Source organism: Hippoglossus hippoglossus, chromosome 6 (genome assembly GCF_009819705.1).
Source record: "Hippoglossus hippoglossus isolate fHipHip1 chromosome 6, fHipHip1.pri, whole genome shotgun sequence".
NCBI classification, from domain to species: Eukaryota; Metazoa; Chordata; class Actinopteri; order Pleuronectiformes; family Pleuronectidae; genus Hippoglossus; species Hippoglossus hippoglossus.
In genome coordinates, this window is record NC_047156.1 from 26038276 (window position 1) to 26054160 (window position 15885).

Here is a 15885-nt window from a genome sequence, read left to right on the forward strand (position 1 = left end):
TATTCTTCATCGAACTGCTTTGCATATTAATTTATCAAGGTTTCAAAATGCTGGCAAACCTGAAAAGTCCCAGACATTCATCACCATCTTCTTCTTGTCTCGTTCACCGATGACCCAGTCCCTGATACCAACGGTGGTCCTTTTTGAGTGCAACTGGCAGCGCTTCAGCTTCATCAACTGCTGAATCAGGGTGGTCTTCCCGCTGCCGGCATTCCCCACCACGATGAGCTTCATCCGATAGTATGGCACTGCCTTCTTCAGCCGCTGCTGCAGGAACCTGGGGTGAAGGGCAAAGGAAAGGCAAGGCTTATTACATCCGCCAACGAGGTTATGTTTTCATGGGTGTTTGTTAGTTATCAGGATTATGCAAAAACTACCAAACCGAATTCTATGTTTGAATTCTAAGTTTGTTACGAGACATCTCTCCTTCAATAAATTCACCAATGAGCAACTATAAACTGTGGTGTACATTGAGCCAATGAGATTCAAGACGATAGGGTGGTGGCCAAAAGTTTTTAATATTTATATGTATAAAAAAAACACCTCAGATTTGTAAAGCCCCTGACCTGACTATGTCTTTGGTCTTGTTGCCAATTAGTTTAAGGTCCAGCTGGAGCCGAAGACCGTCCAGCGGCAGGTCCCACAGTCTGCTTAGTTTCCCCATCTCATCAGGGAAGAACCGCAGGTTAGTGTTACGGCTCACATCCAGGGAGGTCAGGCCTTCCAGGAGGCCAACCTGTGGAGGAATCTGGAACAACACAACCATCACATTTGCAGTAATATGAATCTTATTTCTTATCAAGCTTTGCTCTAAATTGCCCTTTACCTCACTGAGCTTGTTGTCACTCAGGTGAAGTTTCTCCAGTCTGATCCATTTGGAGGTCGGCCCGTTCAGATCCAGAGCTGCGATGCAGTTCTGACTGAACATCAGCTCTCTGAGATTGCTGGATGCCCAGAATCCCGGGCCGGGAAGAACGGCGATTTGGTTGGTTCTCATGTCCACAGACCTTAAGCTAAAAGAGGCAAAAAACATCCGCTGCATTACAACACACTGACTGACACAATCATAGAAACAAGAAAAGTAAGTGTGAACTTGACTTACTTTGGAAGATCAAGTATAGCCTCAGAAACATAAGTGAAGTTGTTGTTTGCTAGTTTTAGTGTCATGATCTTGGACGGCAGATGTGACAGGCAACCTGGAGAGGACAGTAAACTCATGATTACAATCACTGTGTTCACTGTGTTCACTGTGTTAAAATATTACCCGCACTGACCTCGTTTTCAAAATGCTCTGCACAATGATATGTTATTAAACTTTGTATGACCAATATTATAAAGTACAAGATAGGCAAAAGAGGAAGTCACAAAGCTCCTGAAACCAAGATCCTGAATGCAACAACTAGGGTTTGGTACTGAACTCTGTACTTTTAAGGGAACCAACCTAATTATGTTGGTACTACCGAGTACCGATTCACGTTTAATCAATCTATGCCAAATTTCGGTACCGGTGAGGGCATCTGGGTGGGAGAGTATGTATATGTGAGAAGAGAGAGTATACGTTAGTGAGTGAGAGTGAGAGAGCAAGACCATGTGACTCACGCCTGGAACTTTATTAATTTCTGATCATGATCATTCTGTTGTTTTTACCCAGTCTGAGTTTACATGTGACTGATCATACTGTTTGTGTGTATGAGTGCGTGAAGGCACGAGAGACGAGCTGAATTATGAATGAATGCGCAGCTATGAAGAAAGATTTGACTCATTAAGGAAAAGGGTCAATCATTATGTGGGAATATAAAAAGTAAAAAGTACCGTTGGGTACCGGTACCGAATTCCAGATACAGGTAGCAGCACCAGTAGCAGTTCAAATGTGAATGGTACCCAACCCTAGCAACAATAGTACTCACAGATTTTGTTCATAGCGGCATTGAACGTTTCCAGCTTGGGGCAGCCTGTCAGAAAGTCTGGAGAAATATTCTCCACACTGTTCTTGCTCACATCCAGCAGCTTGAGCTCCGGCAGGTACAGGGGCATGCACAGCTCAGTTATACTGTTGCTGAAAAGTTAGAAAAATGTAATTATATTCACCATTGTGCCGTTAATAAGTGGACACATGATAGAGTCGTGAAATAACTAAAGCTATAAACTGAGCAACTGCCAAGGACACTGTATTCATTTAGTTTAATTCTCCAACTTTCTCTTTTCGTGTGAACTTACTCAAATATGGCACCATGCTGCTTTGACATACAGTAATTTGGTGATCAAGTTTGCTGTTTGTTGTAATTTCAAATGTTCTAAACTGGTGTCAAATGTTGTTGATCACTCAACCTAATATTAAAATCACAAATGTGGTTATATAAACTTTCTCTCAGCATCCCCGTCCCTGACTGACTTCCAGCGTCCCTGAATTTATTCCATGACATTAACATCATGTCAAACTTTTTCTATATCAATATAATTGGATATATTCACTTCACAGTATGAAATAACTACTATCTTCCATTTCCAACACTTCCCTGCTATCATAATATTCAAACCACAAAACAAACACCTCCGTTTTCAACCAGCCTACCCTTCTAAAAACAGCTCCTCCAGGTGATCCATGGCACGGCCCAGCTCGTGAGGAAATGTAGTGATTTTGTTGAAAGACAGGTTTAGCTGCCGCAGTGACGGCCAGATGGCAGCAGGGTCAAAGGTCAGAAGGGGACCCACACAGTTACGAGAGATGTTCAGCGTGCCAAGCGACGGCAGAGACAGCAGCTCCGATGGCAGCGACTGGAGCTGGTTGCCCTGCAGGTCCAGTCGAGTCAAACTGTTCAAACTCTGTGCCAAAACAAAAACAATAATATGAGCTTTAGCGTAAATATCCTTTTTTTTTTATCATTTGATCCCTGGTGTTTCAGCAAAGATCAGATCATCACCTGGCAAAGAGCTGAAGGGAACTCTAGCAGACTGTTGTGGCTCAGGTCGAGGCGGAGGAGATGCCCCAGCTGCTCCTGCACAAAGCCGCTGTCCATCAGACAAGACAGAGAGTCCAACTCATTCCCGGACAGGTCCAGCAGGCGGATCCTCTCCCTCTCTCTGAGCAGAGCGGACCCCAGTGCTGAGGAAGTGACGCATATGTGTTATTATGTCGTCCATATCCAAAAGATTCACCCTCCACTTCTTTTCGCTTAAAAAGTATTTCATTTTATAGGTCTAAATTCTATAGAAATATGGTATACTGTATTAGAAGACAGTTGAGTTGGTTCGGGCATGTAGTCAGGATGCCTCCTTGGCGCCTTTTATTGGAAGTTTAATGGGCATGCCTCACCGAGAGGAGACCTTGGGGTAGACCCAGAACTCAGTGGAGGGATTACAGGCCTGGGAACACCTCGGGATCCCCAGGATGAGCTGGAAAGCTTGGCTAGGGTGAGCAATGTCTTGGGTACCCTACCTGAGCGACCCGAACCTAGATAAGCTGAAGACTGACAGACGAACGTTTTGTCTACCTAAATGCTGACTCCCAGTCTCAAGACGTTTGAGTGGAGAAGAATTTCACATGACAATGATCCAAAAACATGCACGGTCACAGAGTTTTTAAAGAAGAAAAAAAGTGAAAACTATGACTAAGCATTTTCCTTGACTTGAATCAAACAGAACAACTTTGAAGTACGTTACAGACAAACATCACAGTACACATCGAGCAGCTGTGTCTGCAAGAATGAGAATAAAGCTTAACTGAATTCAGTTTAATGGAGTTACATTTTGGGGCGGAGCCAGTCCTCACATATCGCCTGTGTACAGGTTCACAGTGTTCGCTCTCAGTCTGACCACTCTAGAAAAAAGACAAAACACATGACAGCAAAACCAACAGTGAGACAACAGGCTCACATTTGAGATTCCTAAATCTGTATTTAGGCTAAGAACTGCAGGGTATATACTTGAGTTTTACAGGTGCAGTGCACACAAGAAAATGGTATCACCCTGAGCATAAAATACTAAATAAAGATGAAGAGCTTTTACCTCTGCACTGGCATGTCTGTGACGCCTCTGCTTTCTACTGAAGGACCCCATCTTCAGCTCCTCTGTTGAATTATTATGTGGTTTGGGAGACAGAGCCCCCGACAATGAATCACTCCCTGCAGAGAGAAAAGCACACAGGAGAACAACTGATTAGTGACAGTGGTGGTGACAAGTGTATTTTTCCTTTTAGTTGTGAGGTTCAATTTAGTTCAAGACAAAACATTATAAGTTTAACAGTGGCAGATCTAGGATTTTTCTATATCAAAAGGTGTAAGTTATCATATGTACAATTTAAACGTTGGTAAACAAATCTATGTTACCCACTGTTGACTTAGGGAGGGCTGCACATTTATACAAATTGTATATCTTATTTAAACTAAGCTCACTGATATAAAAAATATTTCCTTGTTTGTTGCAGCTCAACGGAAAAAAAACTCCAGATGATGCAGAACACATTGAACGTGCCTTAAAGCTAAAAGGTCAAATGTAAAATGAACAAATGCGTAACACAATTACACTAAGAATAAACGGAGACTAATCAAAAATATCCATAATGAATCAATGTGACTCTCTGAAGAACAACAGACATTGTATTGAGCTGAGTCGAATGACAAAGCGTTAAAAACCACAGAGGAAACAATATAATGTATATGATCTTCAGTGATATTTCAAATAAAATAACAGTGAGGGGATGTTAGTGCTTCAGCTGCTGCAGTACAATAGAGCTACAGTCTGAAGTCCAACATGTTCAGTCAGTAATAGAACTGCATTGATGTCTCAACAGCACTGCTGTGATTCCCAGATATAAATCTAGTGTTCTGCCTGTGTTGGAATCGTAGTGGATTATATGAATTTACAAACTTTAATTTTTAATTCATTTAAAAGGGAATTTGGTTATTTTTCAACCAGGGCCCATGTTTATAAATGTGGGTGTGTAGCTGAATGGTACTTCAAACTTCAGTCCAGTACAGCGCCTCCGCTGGCAGCCGTGACACAGCGGCAGTAGTTACAAGGTAATCTTATTGGCCAACTGAGACATGTCCACTGAAAGTTCTATTGTTTTTTTTCTGGCATCATTATTTCACTTTCAACTCTCATGAGAATTGGGTTGTTGGAGGAAGACAGAGTTGGAGAGAGGAGTTTGGCTTTTACTGAAGGAAACTATTATGGCTGAATCTTTTTCTGATGTGGACAATGTCCATGAGCCATTGATAGCTGTCCCTACTTGTTTGAGCAGGAGGGTGGATGAGGAGCATGAGGAGGGAGAGAGTGGGGCACAAAGCAGAGGAGGGACAATGAGCTGCTGGAGAGTTGAGAGTTAGACTTCTCATTGAGTGAAATGTTGCCAGACTCTTAAGATTGCAGCCACTGCAGCAGAGGCGATTTACTGGACCGATTTCAAAAGTACCTTTCATTTACACACACATGTATGAACAGAGGGCCCAGGAGTACACTGCAGGCTCAGCTCCAGCAAACAACTACTAAACTTTACCGTCACTTTCCATGTCGTCGTTGAAAATCAGGCTGTCGTCCATGGAGAAACAGCTGAAGATGGAGTCGTCACTCTCGTCAGAAATGTAGCCAGAGGTCAGACAGGGGTCGGCCATTGACCTCGAAGGACCACTGATGCTCTTGGACCTCTGGATCGATTGAATGTACCTGGCTAAACTCATGCCTTTACCTTTAAAGAGCAAGAGCATTGTACGTAAAAATCATGAAATATTCCCATCACAACTTCACCTTTAAATAATTTATTTTGTCCAAAATCCAAAGATAGTGAATGTACAATAATATAAAAGAAAGAAAGGCATTAACTCTTCCTCACCGATACCATAGCGGAGACTTTGCGTTCTTCCTCTTTCGGCAAACAAGGGGCCGAGCCAGTTGGGATCCATGCGACCGAGTTTGAAGCCCCCCAGGCACAGGGCACTGTTGTTGAGGTCCAGACCCAGACGGCCCAGCAGCTGAATGACTGTGGGCCCATCACACAGCTTCACACTCACAGCCAGAGCCCTGCGGAGGTGCTGCTCGTGTGCACCTCGGCTGATCAGGAGCTCCACCAGCTCGAGAGGTCCGCCTCTCTCACACACCTGCACACACAGCACACAGGCCATGACGGAGAGGCAGGCAGGGCTGCAACTGATTAGTTTATCTGTCAATGATGCTATCAAACCTCGATTCTTTAACTACTGGGACCCATTGACCACGGACAGCTCTACTGTCCGGGCCAGAGAGTGCACAGCCCGGCCACAGCTTCACAGTTTTACCAGCTCTGTCAGCAATTTACTGCTCCTCTCTGTGTCTCTATCATTTGTGCAGCGCACTGCCAACCGAATCAAGCCAAGTTTACAAATTCTGTTGTTTATACCCAGTGTGAGTTTACACATGTGTCCGATGCCACTGTTTGTGTGTGAGTGCGTGAGTCTTTGACCCGAGACAAACATGATCACTATAAGCGGTTTCCACTCTACTAGAATTTTGTTGGGACGCGGAGGGGGTACGAAATTTGGCGGAGGCGGCCGCCTCGAAATTCTCTATGCAGGAAAAACCCTGGTACTGTATTGGAATACATTTTTCATTGTTGAAGTGGATTTATTTTCAATTGCTTTTAACTAATACTTTCCTCCATATATCAGCAAATATCTCTTCTAACATGTTACAGTGTATTGTGTTAAATGCTCAAGTAATGAATAACAACAGGGGACTTGGTCCATAGATGCAATCAGAGCAGTCAGGCAACATTAGACCCCGCCTTCTGCAGCAGCAGCATCACTGGTGAACACCTGAAATGCACTTGGAGGCAACCGCTGAGACTTTGAGGCTACACTCTGCAAGTACTTTTACTTTCAATGCTTTTAGCACAGTATATTTAAAAGAAAGTATTTACTTACTTTCACTCAAGTACAAAAGTGTTACTTTTCATTTTACCTTGGTTTGTATTAGTACATTTAATTAAGTAAAATGTTTGAGTACTTCCTCCATCACACTCGCTCTTCACACATTATTGGAATTAAATTTAGATTTTTCACATTTCCAACTGTCTTTTTCAGATCTGTAGCATTTTGGCAGGTTTGTGGTCAAAACAACATCACATCTTGACAATTTATGCCAAAACAGACATTGTCAAGTTAACACATGACCTGCTGGATTCTACAGGTCCCTCATCTGGCCTGTGATGCTTTGTGAACTCTGACCTGGTAGATGAGAGACTCTGTCTTCGTCTTCTGGTTGACGTCGGCGCCCAGCTCGATCAGACACTCGGCCATCATGGTGTCTCCATCCCTGCAGGCCTTTTCCAGCATGCTGTAGTGTAGCTCCGAGTCGCACCACATCTTCGACAGGGCCAGACACACTGACTTCCGCAGCTGACGGCAGACAGAGCGGGCGAGGAGGAGGTTAAAGGAGGTTAAAGTTGTCCTAAACAAATCTGTTTATTAAATTATGCTGAGGGTTTCCAGTGTTCCTCGTGGTCATTCTAAGTGCTTAGCAAGAAGTAGACAAGTGGCCTCTGTTCCTAATCTGAACAGTATATAAATGTGTCTGTACATCCTGCACAGTCTTTTTGTACTGTATGTTCCTTTTTGTGGGGACTGTGGGTACAGAACAGCATGTGTTTTAACAAGACTGTCTGCTGATCACTATGATTCCTGGTATTCGCATGAAGTCACAGTACATCATTAAAAAACACATATATCTCATTCGTGAGAGCAGTTGTGATTCGAAACTAATTTTGAGCGGCTTTTTTTAAACACTGCTGTATCAGGACGGTGTCTTGTGTTCGTGATTAATTTTCTTAAGTTTCTTTGCTTTTATTTTTATAATAAATCTGGGGCCTTTGGAAAAGAGAAGCAAATACTCAACAACATTAAAGGTCAAGTGTAAAAATAAACAACCCCAAGTTGTGTCAATCATGTTTATACACCAACTCCAAAACTTTTGTCTGTTTACAGAACATTTCCTGTGTTTTTCCACACCAGTCAAAGATGTTCCAGAGAGTTGTTTGAACTCTTCTGGATATATTGTATCCCAGAAATTAGTTTTCTTCTTTTTAATGTGCGATATCAAACCGGACCTCTGACATCCTGAAATAGACTCCGGGAATTGGGATAATTTCGCAGTTCCTTGATCAGAAGATGAAAGATTGGATGGAACCCACAATTTATTTTTATTTTATCAAGAAGTGACAGGACCGACCACAAAATTATCCTCACTGCTCGACTCCACTTTCAAAACAATAAAACGCAGTGTGTAAGGTTTCTGTGCGTGAAGATTTTAATTGGATGATGGATTTATTTTTAAATGCATATGAAAAAAACAGACTTGGTGTGTAAAGACCTTGAGAGTCTGTGGCCATGCAAATAATAGAGTGGGGCTATTGTACACAATTACTACACTCACATGGACATCTATATTACAACTATAGACCTTTTTCAATCATGTTTATATGAGTTGCTATTAGAATGTCCCATTCATATTCCTGTTTACATGTTACAGAGTAGAGCCTGATTAGGACTCCCATGTTATAATGCGATTAGGAATTATACATGTAATGCAATCAAGGTCGCAATACTCCACGTATTATTGCTCATTCTCAGTTTGACCTTATTTAATCATAAAATACTGTTTACATGGTAGTGTTTTATTCAGACTATTTAATCTTTAATAAATTATTGCTCTCTATGTAAACATATAACATCTAATGTTTTGTATTATTCATTTTCAATCCTGACTTGAAGCAAGATGAAACTCCAGGGGATCGGAGTGATTCCAATTCATTCTGATAAGAAAATAAAAGGTCTGTATAAAACTTCTCAGCAGATCCATCCATAATTGTGGAGACGTTTTACTCTTATGCAAAACAGTGTCCCCCTCATGTTGGTGGTCTGACTCACAGGGCTGTTGCTCTGGTCGGGGGTCTCCTCTCTGAGCTGCTGGAAGATCTGCCTGTCGAAGTCTTCTCTCTGCAGCTCAGCAGCCGCTCCCGAACAAGCATCCAGCATCCTCAACGCCACCTGGAAACACTGTGGGACACAAACAGAGAGCTCAAATATAAATAGCCCCAAATCTTCACAACCTTTACAATTTGTACAAATACAATACCCCTCTAATCCTCAGACCATACACAGAGACACACACATGCACACACAAAAAACATCTGTATTTAGGAGCGTGGTCGGTACAAACAAAACAAATAAATCATGATAGTAATAATAATGATAATTGTAAAAAATTACAAAGAAAAGAAAACAAACAAAAAATTCAAAGAGGTAAAAATAAGAGTAATCTTTTCAGGTTTGTATATATCCATGGGGCTGTACAGGATGGGTGTGTTATTTTGCTCAGTTCATTCATGTATATATACACATTTCCACATTTCCATTTCCACTACACATTTTTCCGTTCCGTTCCCACTTATATGTTTACATTACTTTACTATTAACGTATATGTTGTGACATTATTTCAGATTAAAGAAATTGCTTTTGACAAGCTGTTGTGTTCAAACTGAATGAAAAAGCAACTGCAGCACATTGAGTAAGGAATGTGTTGTAGAAGTCTCTATTCTGTCCTTTTAAAAATGTATGCGTGTCCTATTTCTGACCTTCAGGAGCATCTCAGAGTCTCCGCTATACTGGATGAGTGAGACGACCACAACAGAGGCCAGAACGGGCACGATCATCCTCGACAGCTTCTTCTTGGATACGAGGCAGCCGAGCAGGGCCAGACCCCAGTAGTGTATCTCTGGAGGAAGTTAGCGTGGACACAATTAGTTAGTTTTGATACTGAACATCTGTATATTCAGTTTGTACCTCCTGGCAGTCAAAGGCAATACAAACTTATTACTTAATAAATAACCCAGCAACTATTACACAAATACATCAGTTCAGCAAATCCTAGAGACAAATCCCTAGATCTCGTCATTCCCTACATTCACTTAATCTCCAAGGATGAACAAGATGCTGAAATGTAATTAATAATTGTATACTGCACCTCGCTCCCGTGGGAACATCTGTAGTGTATGTAGCACAGTGTCTATGGCCCCCTGCTGGCAAAGCAAGTCCACTGCACCAGAGCAGTCAGCCAGGGTGGACAGCACCTTCAAACCGCACCTCTGTATGTTGGAGCTGCTGATGAACTGAGCACACACATAAACAAACAGCACTGAATATCATCCTGGTTGTCATCTCTTTCAGAATCTATTCTTCAGGCTGTACGATTTACTGCCGAGCAATAGTGATGGACGACATTAACATTTGCTGGGCCCACTACACTGGCAACTGGTTACCCTGTACGCAGGCATAGAGCCAGAAGCAGGGTATTGTTTGTGCGTGTGTGTACAAAATAACTTGTGAGGTTATCTCCAGATGATTAACTTTAAGAGCTAATCAGTCAAAGGTGAAAAAAAATGGTTAGATATTTCTACTTCTATTGATCAGAAAATTCTTCTCCTTCACATGATGTTAGATGGTAAGTTATGTCACAAAGAAGTAAAAAAATGTTGTCATGCATTGTCCAAAAATCTGTCAAGCATCCTATAGGACAGAGGTCACTAACAGGCGGACCACGGTCCGGGTCCGGACCCAGAAGCCGTCCCGTACGGACCCGGACCTACAGCCAAAACAGAAGGTTATGATTTAAAACCTGACGGGGCGCTTCTATTTGTAACCGGCGCAGCTTTTGTAATCTTTACGGTAATAGTTTAGCGGATGAGAAACACACAGACCAATTGCATGCGAGTTAAGCCATCCCACGTGATACTACTCAGCCAATCAAGTCTGTGCATTCCAGGCGGTAAACATTGCGACTCTACAGTGCAGACAGATGAGAGAGTTAGAGGCAAGTTACACATGAAAAGACGGTAGAAAGAAAAAGACAGATAGCGATACAGGTAGAGATACAGAGGAGTGAGACGGAGAAAGGGAGAGAAACAGGAGTGAGACGGAGAAAGGGAGAGAAACAGAGGAGTGAGATGGAGAAAGGGAGAGAAACAGGAGTGAGACAGAGAAAGGGAGAGAAACAGAGGAGTGAGATGGAGAAAGGGAGAGAAACAGGAGTGAGACAGAGAAAGGGAGAGAAACAGGAGTGAGACGGAGGAAGTGGAGAAACAGGAGTGAGATGGAGAAAGGGAGAGAAACAGAGGAGTGAGATGGAGAAAGGGAGAGAAACAGGAGTGAGACAGAGAAAGGGAGAGAAACAGGAGTGAGACGGAGGAAGTGGAGAAACAGGAGTGAGATGGAGAAAGGGAGAGAAACAGAGGAGTGAGCTGGAGAAAGGGAGAGAAACAGGAGTGAGACAGAGAAAGGGAGAGAAACAGGAGTGAGACGGAGAAAGGGAGAGAAACAGGAGTGAGACGGAGAAAGTGGAGAAACAGGAGTGAGACGGAGGAAGTGGAGAAACAGGAGTGAGACGGAGAAAGTGGAGAAACAGGAGTGAGACGGAGAAAGTGGAGAAACAGGAGTGAGACGGAGAAAGTGGAGAAACAGGAGTGAGACGGAGAAACAGGAGTGAGACGGAGAAAGGGAGAGAAACAGGAGTGAGACGGAGAAAGTGGAGAAACAGGAGTGAGACGGAGAAAGTGGAGAAACAGGAGTGAGACGGAGAAAGTGGAGAAACAGGAGTGAGATGGAGAAAGTTGAGAAACAAGAGTGAGACGGAGAAAGTGGAGAAACAGGAGTGAGACGGAGAAAGTGGAGAAACAGGAGTGAGACGGAGAAACAGGAGTGAGACGGAGAAAGTGGAGAAACAGGAGTGAGATGGAGAAAGTTGAGAAACAGGAGTGAGACGGAGAAAGTGGAGAAACAGGAGTGAGACGGAGAAAGTGGAGAAACAGGAGTGAGACGGAGAAACAGGAGTGAGACAGAGAAAGTGGAGAAACAGGAGTGAGACGGAGAAAGTTGAGAAACAGGAGTGAGACGGAGAAAGTGGAGAAACAGGAGTGAGACGGAGAAAGTGGAGAAACAGGAGTGAGACGGAGAAACAGGAGTGAGACGGAGAAAGTGGAGAAACAGGAGTGAGACGGAGAAACAGGAGTGAGACGGAGAAAGTGGAGAAACAGGAGTGAGACGGAGAAAGTGGAGAAACATGAGTGAGACGGAGAAAGTGGAGAAACAGGAGTGAGACGGAGAAACAGGAGTGAGACGGAGAAAGGGAGAGAAACAGGAGTGAGACGGAGAAAGTGGAGAAACAGGAGTGAGACGGAGAAAGTGGAGAAACAGGAGTGAGATGGAGAAAGTTGAGAAACAGGAGTGAGACGGAGAAAGTGGAGAAACAGGAGTGAGACGGAGAAACAGGAGTGAGACGGAGAAAGTGGAGAAACATGAGTGAGACGGAGAAAGTGGAGAAACAGGAGTGAGACGGAGAAACAGGAGTGAGACGGAGAAAGTGGAGAAACAGGAGTGAGATGGAGAAAGTTGAGAAACAGGAGTGAGACGGAGAAAGTGGAGAAACAGGAGTGAGACGGAGAAAGTGGAGAAACAGGAGTGAGACGGAGAAACAGGAGTGAGACGGAGAAAGTGGAGAAACAGGAGTGAGACGGAGAAAGTGGAGAAACAGGAGTGAGACGGAGAAAGTGGAGAAACAGGAGTGAGATGGAGAAAGTGGAGAAACAGGAGTGAGATGGAGAAAGTTGAGAAACAGGAGTGAGACGGAGAAAGGGAGAGAAACAGACGAACAAAGTGGGGGAGTGGGATATAAGAGGGGAAGAAAGTGATTCTAAAACTGTTCAATTGTTAAGATGTGTTGAGATTTATTATCTGTAAAATTGGTTGAGACTTTTGAGTCAAGATGTGAAACAGAAAAAGGGAAATTCAAGCTTTTGCTCCCTTTATTTAATTTTCTGAAGTTAAGCCCTTTATTTGAACATGCACAATTTTCACATTTTATTTATTTTCTCTTATTTTGAAATGCAGCCCTACTTTTATTTAGTTAATGAGAGAACATTATACATATCTGCAATCATACATATATGTTCAGTTCTATGTTACGTGACAATAAATATTGTCAAAAAGTTTTTGAATCGTACTGAATTCATTTGATTTGACAGTCAGGTATTTAGTACATGCAGATGTTGATACAACTACTAGGCTACTTCAATATATATCACACTAAATAGTTAGACATTATGATCTTCCGGACCTTTGCTTCAAGAAATTTTCTCTAACTGGACCTCTTTAAATTTTAGTTGAATACCCCTGCTATGGGACTACCGACATTACCTTAATATCTTGTATAGATCGGAAAATAATTTTGGTCCATATGGGTCGGAATTATGTCATTATGAATTCACCATTAAGTACATAATTGCGAAATTATGCATTATTTTTTGCAACCAATAACATTAGAGACATGATCTAGAGCTTATTTAGATTCACCAATCATTTGTCATCATAGGGTATAAAGGGCATTATTACAATAAAAAAAAGTTATGCATCATCACTCCCATGATTTTCATTTTGTATGAATTGATGGTAAAACATTTCTGAAGTTCAAGATTCAGCCTACACTGTGTCGTTCAAACATTCACTGTAAATCAAGTAATTGTTCTGACCCGCCTACAGTAGATAGTTGTACTGAAATCATCAGAGAAATTAATGAGAGAGAAAGGTGGACTTTTAGGATCTACTGACTCCTTATACATCGTAACACAAACTATTTGGTTATACAATATTTATGTGTACATTGACTCTCGCCTTCAGTCATTCGTAAAATGAATTCCTTAAACTTAAAACAGATATTCCATTCCTGGATAACAATATGCAATATGTGTAGCTCTACAAAAAGATTTGCTGTCCATAAGTTACTATGTTTGAGATGTACTACCATGGAGCCCAGCAACAGCTTAGGCAGGTTTTTGACCTAGAATAACCACCCTGTGGTTGTACGCCTCAGCTAATTTCAGTCCACTTCCATTTCTCTTTCCAGGCTCATAGAAGGTCACTGTGACCTTTAAGCTTTGACTACTGAAATCTAATCAGTTCATTTTTTAGTCCAAGTGAGAACTGGTCAAAATTTGGGGAAATTCCCTGAAGGCAGACTTGAGATATCCTATTCAAGATGTAAAAACATGTTGTTAGGCCAACTTGACCTTAAACCCCTCCAATCTAATCAAGTAATCAGCAAGTCTAAATGAACAACTGTGCCAAATTTGAAAGGTTTCCGTTGAAGTGTTCCTTAGACCTCATGTGCACAAGGCAAGAAATATGTGCTTTGTGGGGTCCCAGCTACCTTGACCTTTGACAAAATCTAATCGGGTCATCTGAAACTGAACATTGGTACCAAATTATAGAAAAATCCCTGAGATCTCTCTGAGTACTGTACTCCGGACTGACCATCAACAGTACGGTGGCATAAAACATGTCAAATAAAGATTAAATGTAACAAAAAAACTGTGTTGCTATCAGTCATCATCAAAATTTTTATATCACATCTGATTTATGCCTTGTTTTAGAACAAAATGGCCATGAAAGATGGTTAAAAGTTGAAATATGGTTAATTGAATGCTTTTTGGATTTCCCACTGACATGTCACGTCTTTTTTTCCCTCTCCTTTTCAGAAAGCATAGCATTGACCATTCCTGAGGGCACCAACAACCACTGGGGGGAGAAAAAGCATGCACACCATTCATTCATACCAGTAAGTATTGCAAATTCTTTTTAGAAATATAGTAATTACATCCCTCCAATGTTCTGGTTGCAGACAGCCTTACTGTATCATTTCCACAATGAATGGATGAACTGTTGTTTAATTTGTGTAATGACTGAAAACTATATGTGCTGTTTATGTGTGTGCACTGCTTCTGTTTTTGTGGAAAACAAATTACACTGGGTTGTTTTCAGCCTCTACCATCTTTAGGATCTTTATGGTATTGTTGTCATCATATATATAACACAACAAGCCAGATTTAAGGATTTAAGAACAAAAGAAATCAAAACCAAACATTTGCGCAGTCAGTGTGCTCGTACCCTGTTCAGAACCTCCAGGTAGAGCGTGTGAGCTCCTTCCACCACACACTGGTTCTTCAGGACTTTCAGCGACACGTCGGCCATGTCCGGGTCTGCAACAGAGGTGCCGTGCTCCCGTAGACTCCTCTCTGGGAAATCAAACACAGCAAAGGGACATGTGAACATACAATGTACACACAAACGATCTGTTGCTGATCACTAATCTAATTACGACTGTTACAAGTACAGCGCTGGGAGCAGAAGCCGAGTACACTGTAACCTTATTACAAACAAGCTGCTCCACTTAACCAGCTTTGCAGTCAACGGCTGGACAATGGAAACAAATAGCTGCTATAGTGAAAATTAAGAATATCAACTTATGTATAGGAGGTTTGTCTATTTGCACACCAAAAAAATGTATGTATTTGTATTCACACAACATTTCACACTGTATGTAGGCACATGCCTGCATGAAAAGTAGGAATACACAAAAACTACTGAACCGATTTCCGTGAAACTTGGTGGATGGATGTGTAATGGGTCACGGAATAAACCATTTCACTTTTGGAGCAGATCAGGATTTTTTCGTTTTCTTTAACATTGTGAGATAGGGCAATTTACATTTGGCTTTATTTCTGTGAGAATAAGTCATGGATGTTGATGAAATTTGTGCAGAGCCAAAACAAGTACGCATCTAGTGAATATTCTCTACTGAGTGTCATTCTAGTTTGTATGTTTGTTAGATAGTAGGATGAAAAAATACTACTCAACAGATTACCATGGAACTTGTAGACAGGTAAATGGCCAGACAGGGTCTTTGTCTGTGTAGAGGAGCTTTTCTGCTAAAAGCAGCTGCTAGAGACAAGGACGGAACCATACAGCAAATGTGCCATAAAACCAAATACAAAGCTCAGTAGTGATCACTACAAGCAACTCATCGCA

At 41.9% G+C, this 15885-nt stretch overlaps 1 protein-coding gene across 4 annotated transcripts in view; it reads right to left on the reverse strand.

The window, feature by feature from the left end:
- lrrk2 (leucine-rich repeat kinase 2) overlaps positions 1-15885 on the reverse strand; it is a 45594-nt gene that overhangs the window by 17163 nt on the left and 12546 nt on the right. For 3 of the 4 annotated variants that reach the window (XM_034587176.1, XM_034587174.1, XM_034587175.1), the window contains exons 14-29: positions 14965-15092; positions 9995-10139; positions 9606-9745; positions 8898-9026; positions 7200-7370; positions 5831-6095; positions 5498-5686; positions 4006-4121; positions 3745-3817; positions 2922-3103; positions 2573-2823; positions 1908-2056; positions 1103-1196; positions 827-1013; positions 567-748; positions 60-277 (exon numbers count right to left, since the gene is read on the reverse strand). In XM_034587176.1, coding sequence (XP_034443067.1) covers positions 60-277; positions 567-748; positions 827-1013; positions 1103-1196; positions 1908-2056; positions 2573-2823; positions 2922-3103; positions 3745-3817; positions 4006-4121; positions 5498-5686; positions 5831-6095; positions 7200-7370; positions 8898-9026; positions 9606-9745; positions 9995-10139; positions 14965-15092 — 2619 coding nt within the window. The remainder of the gene's footprint in view (positions 1-59; positions 278-566; positions 749-826; positions 1014-1102; positions 1197-1907; positions 2057-2572; positions 2824-2921; positions 3104-3744; positions 3818-4005; positions 4122-5497; positions 5687-5830; positions 6096-7199; positions 7371-8897; positions 9027-9605; positions 9746-9994; positions 10140-14964; positions 15093-15885) is intronic. The other variant, XM_034587177.1, reaches the window with a different exon arrangement.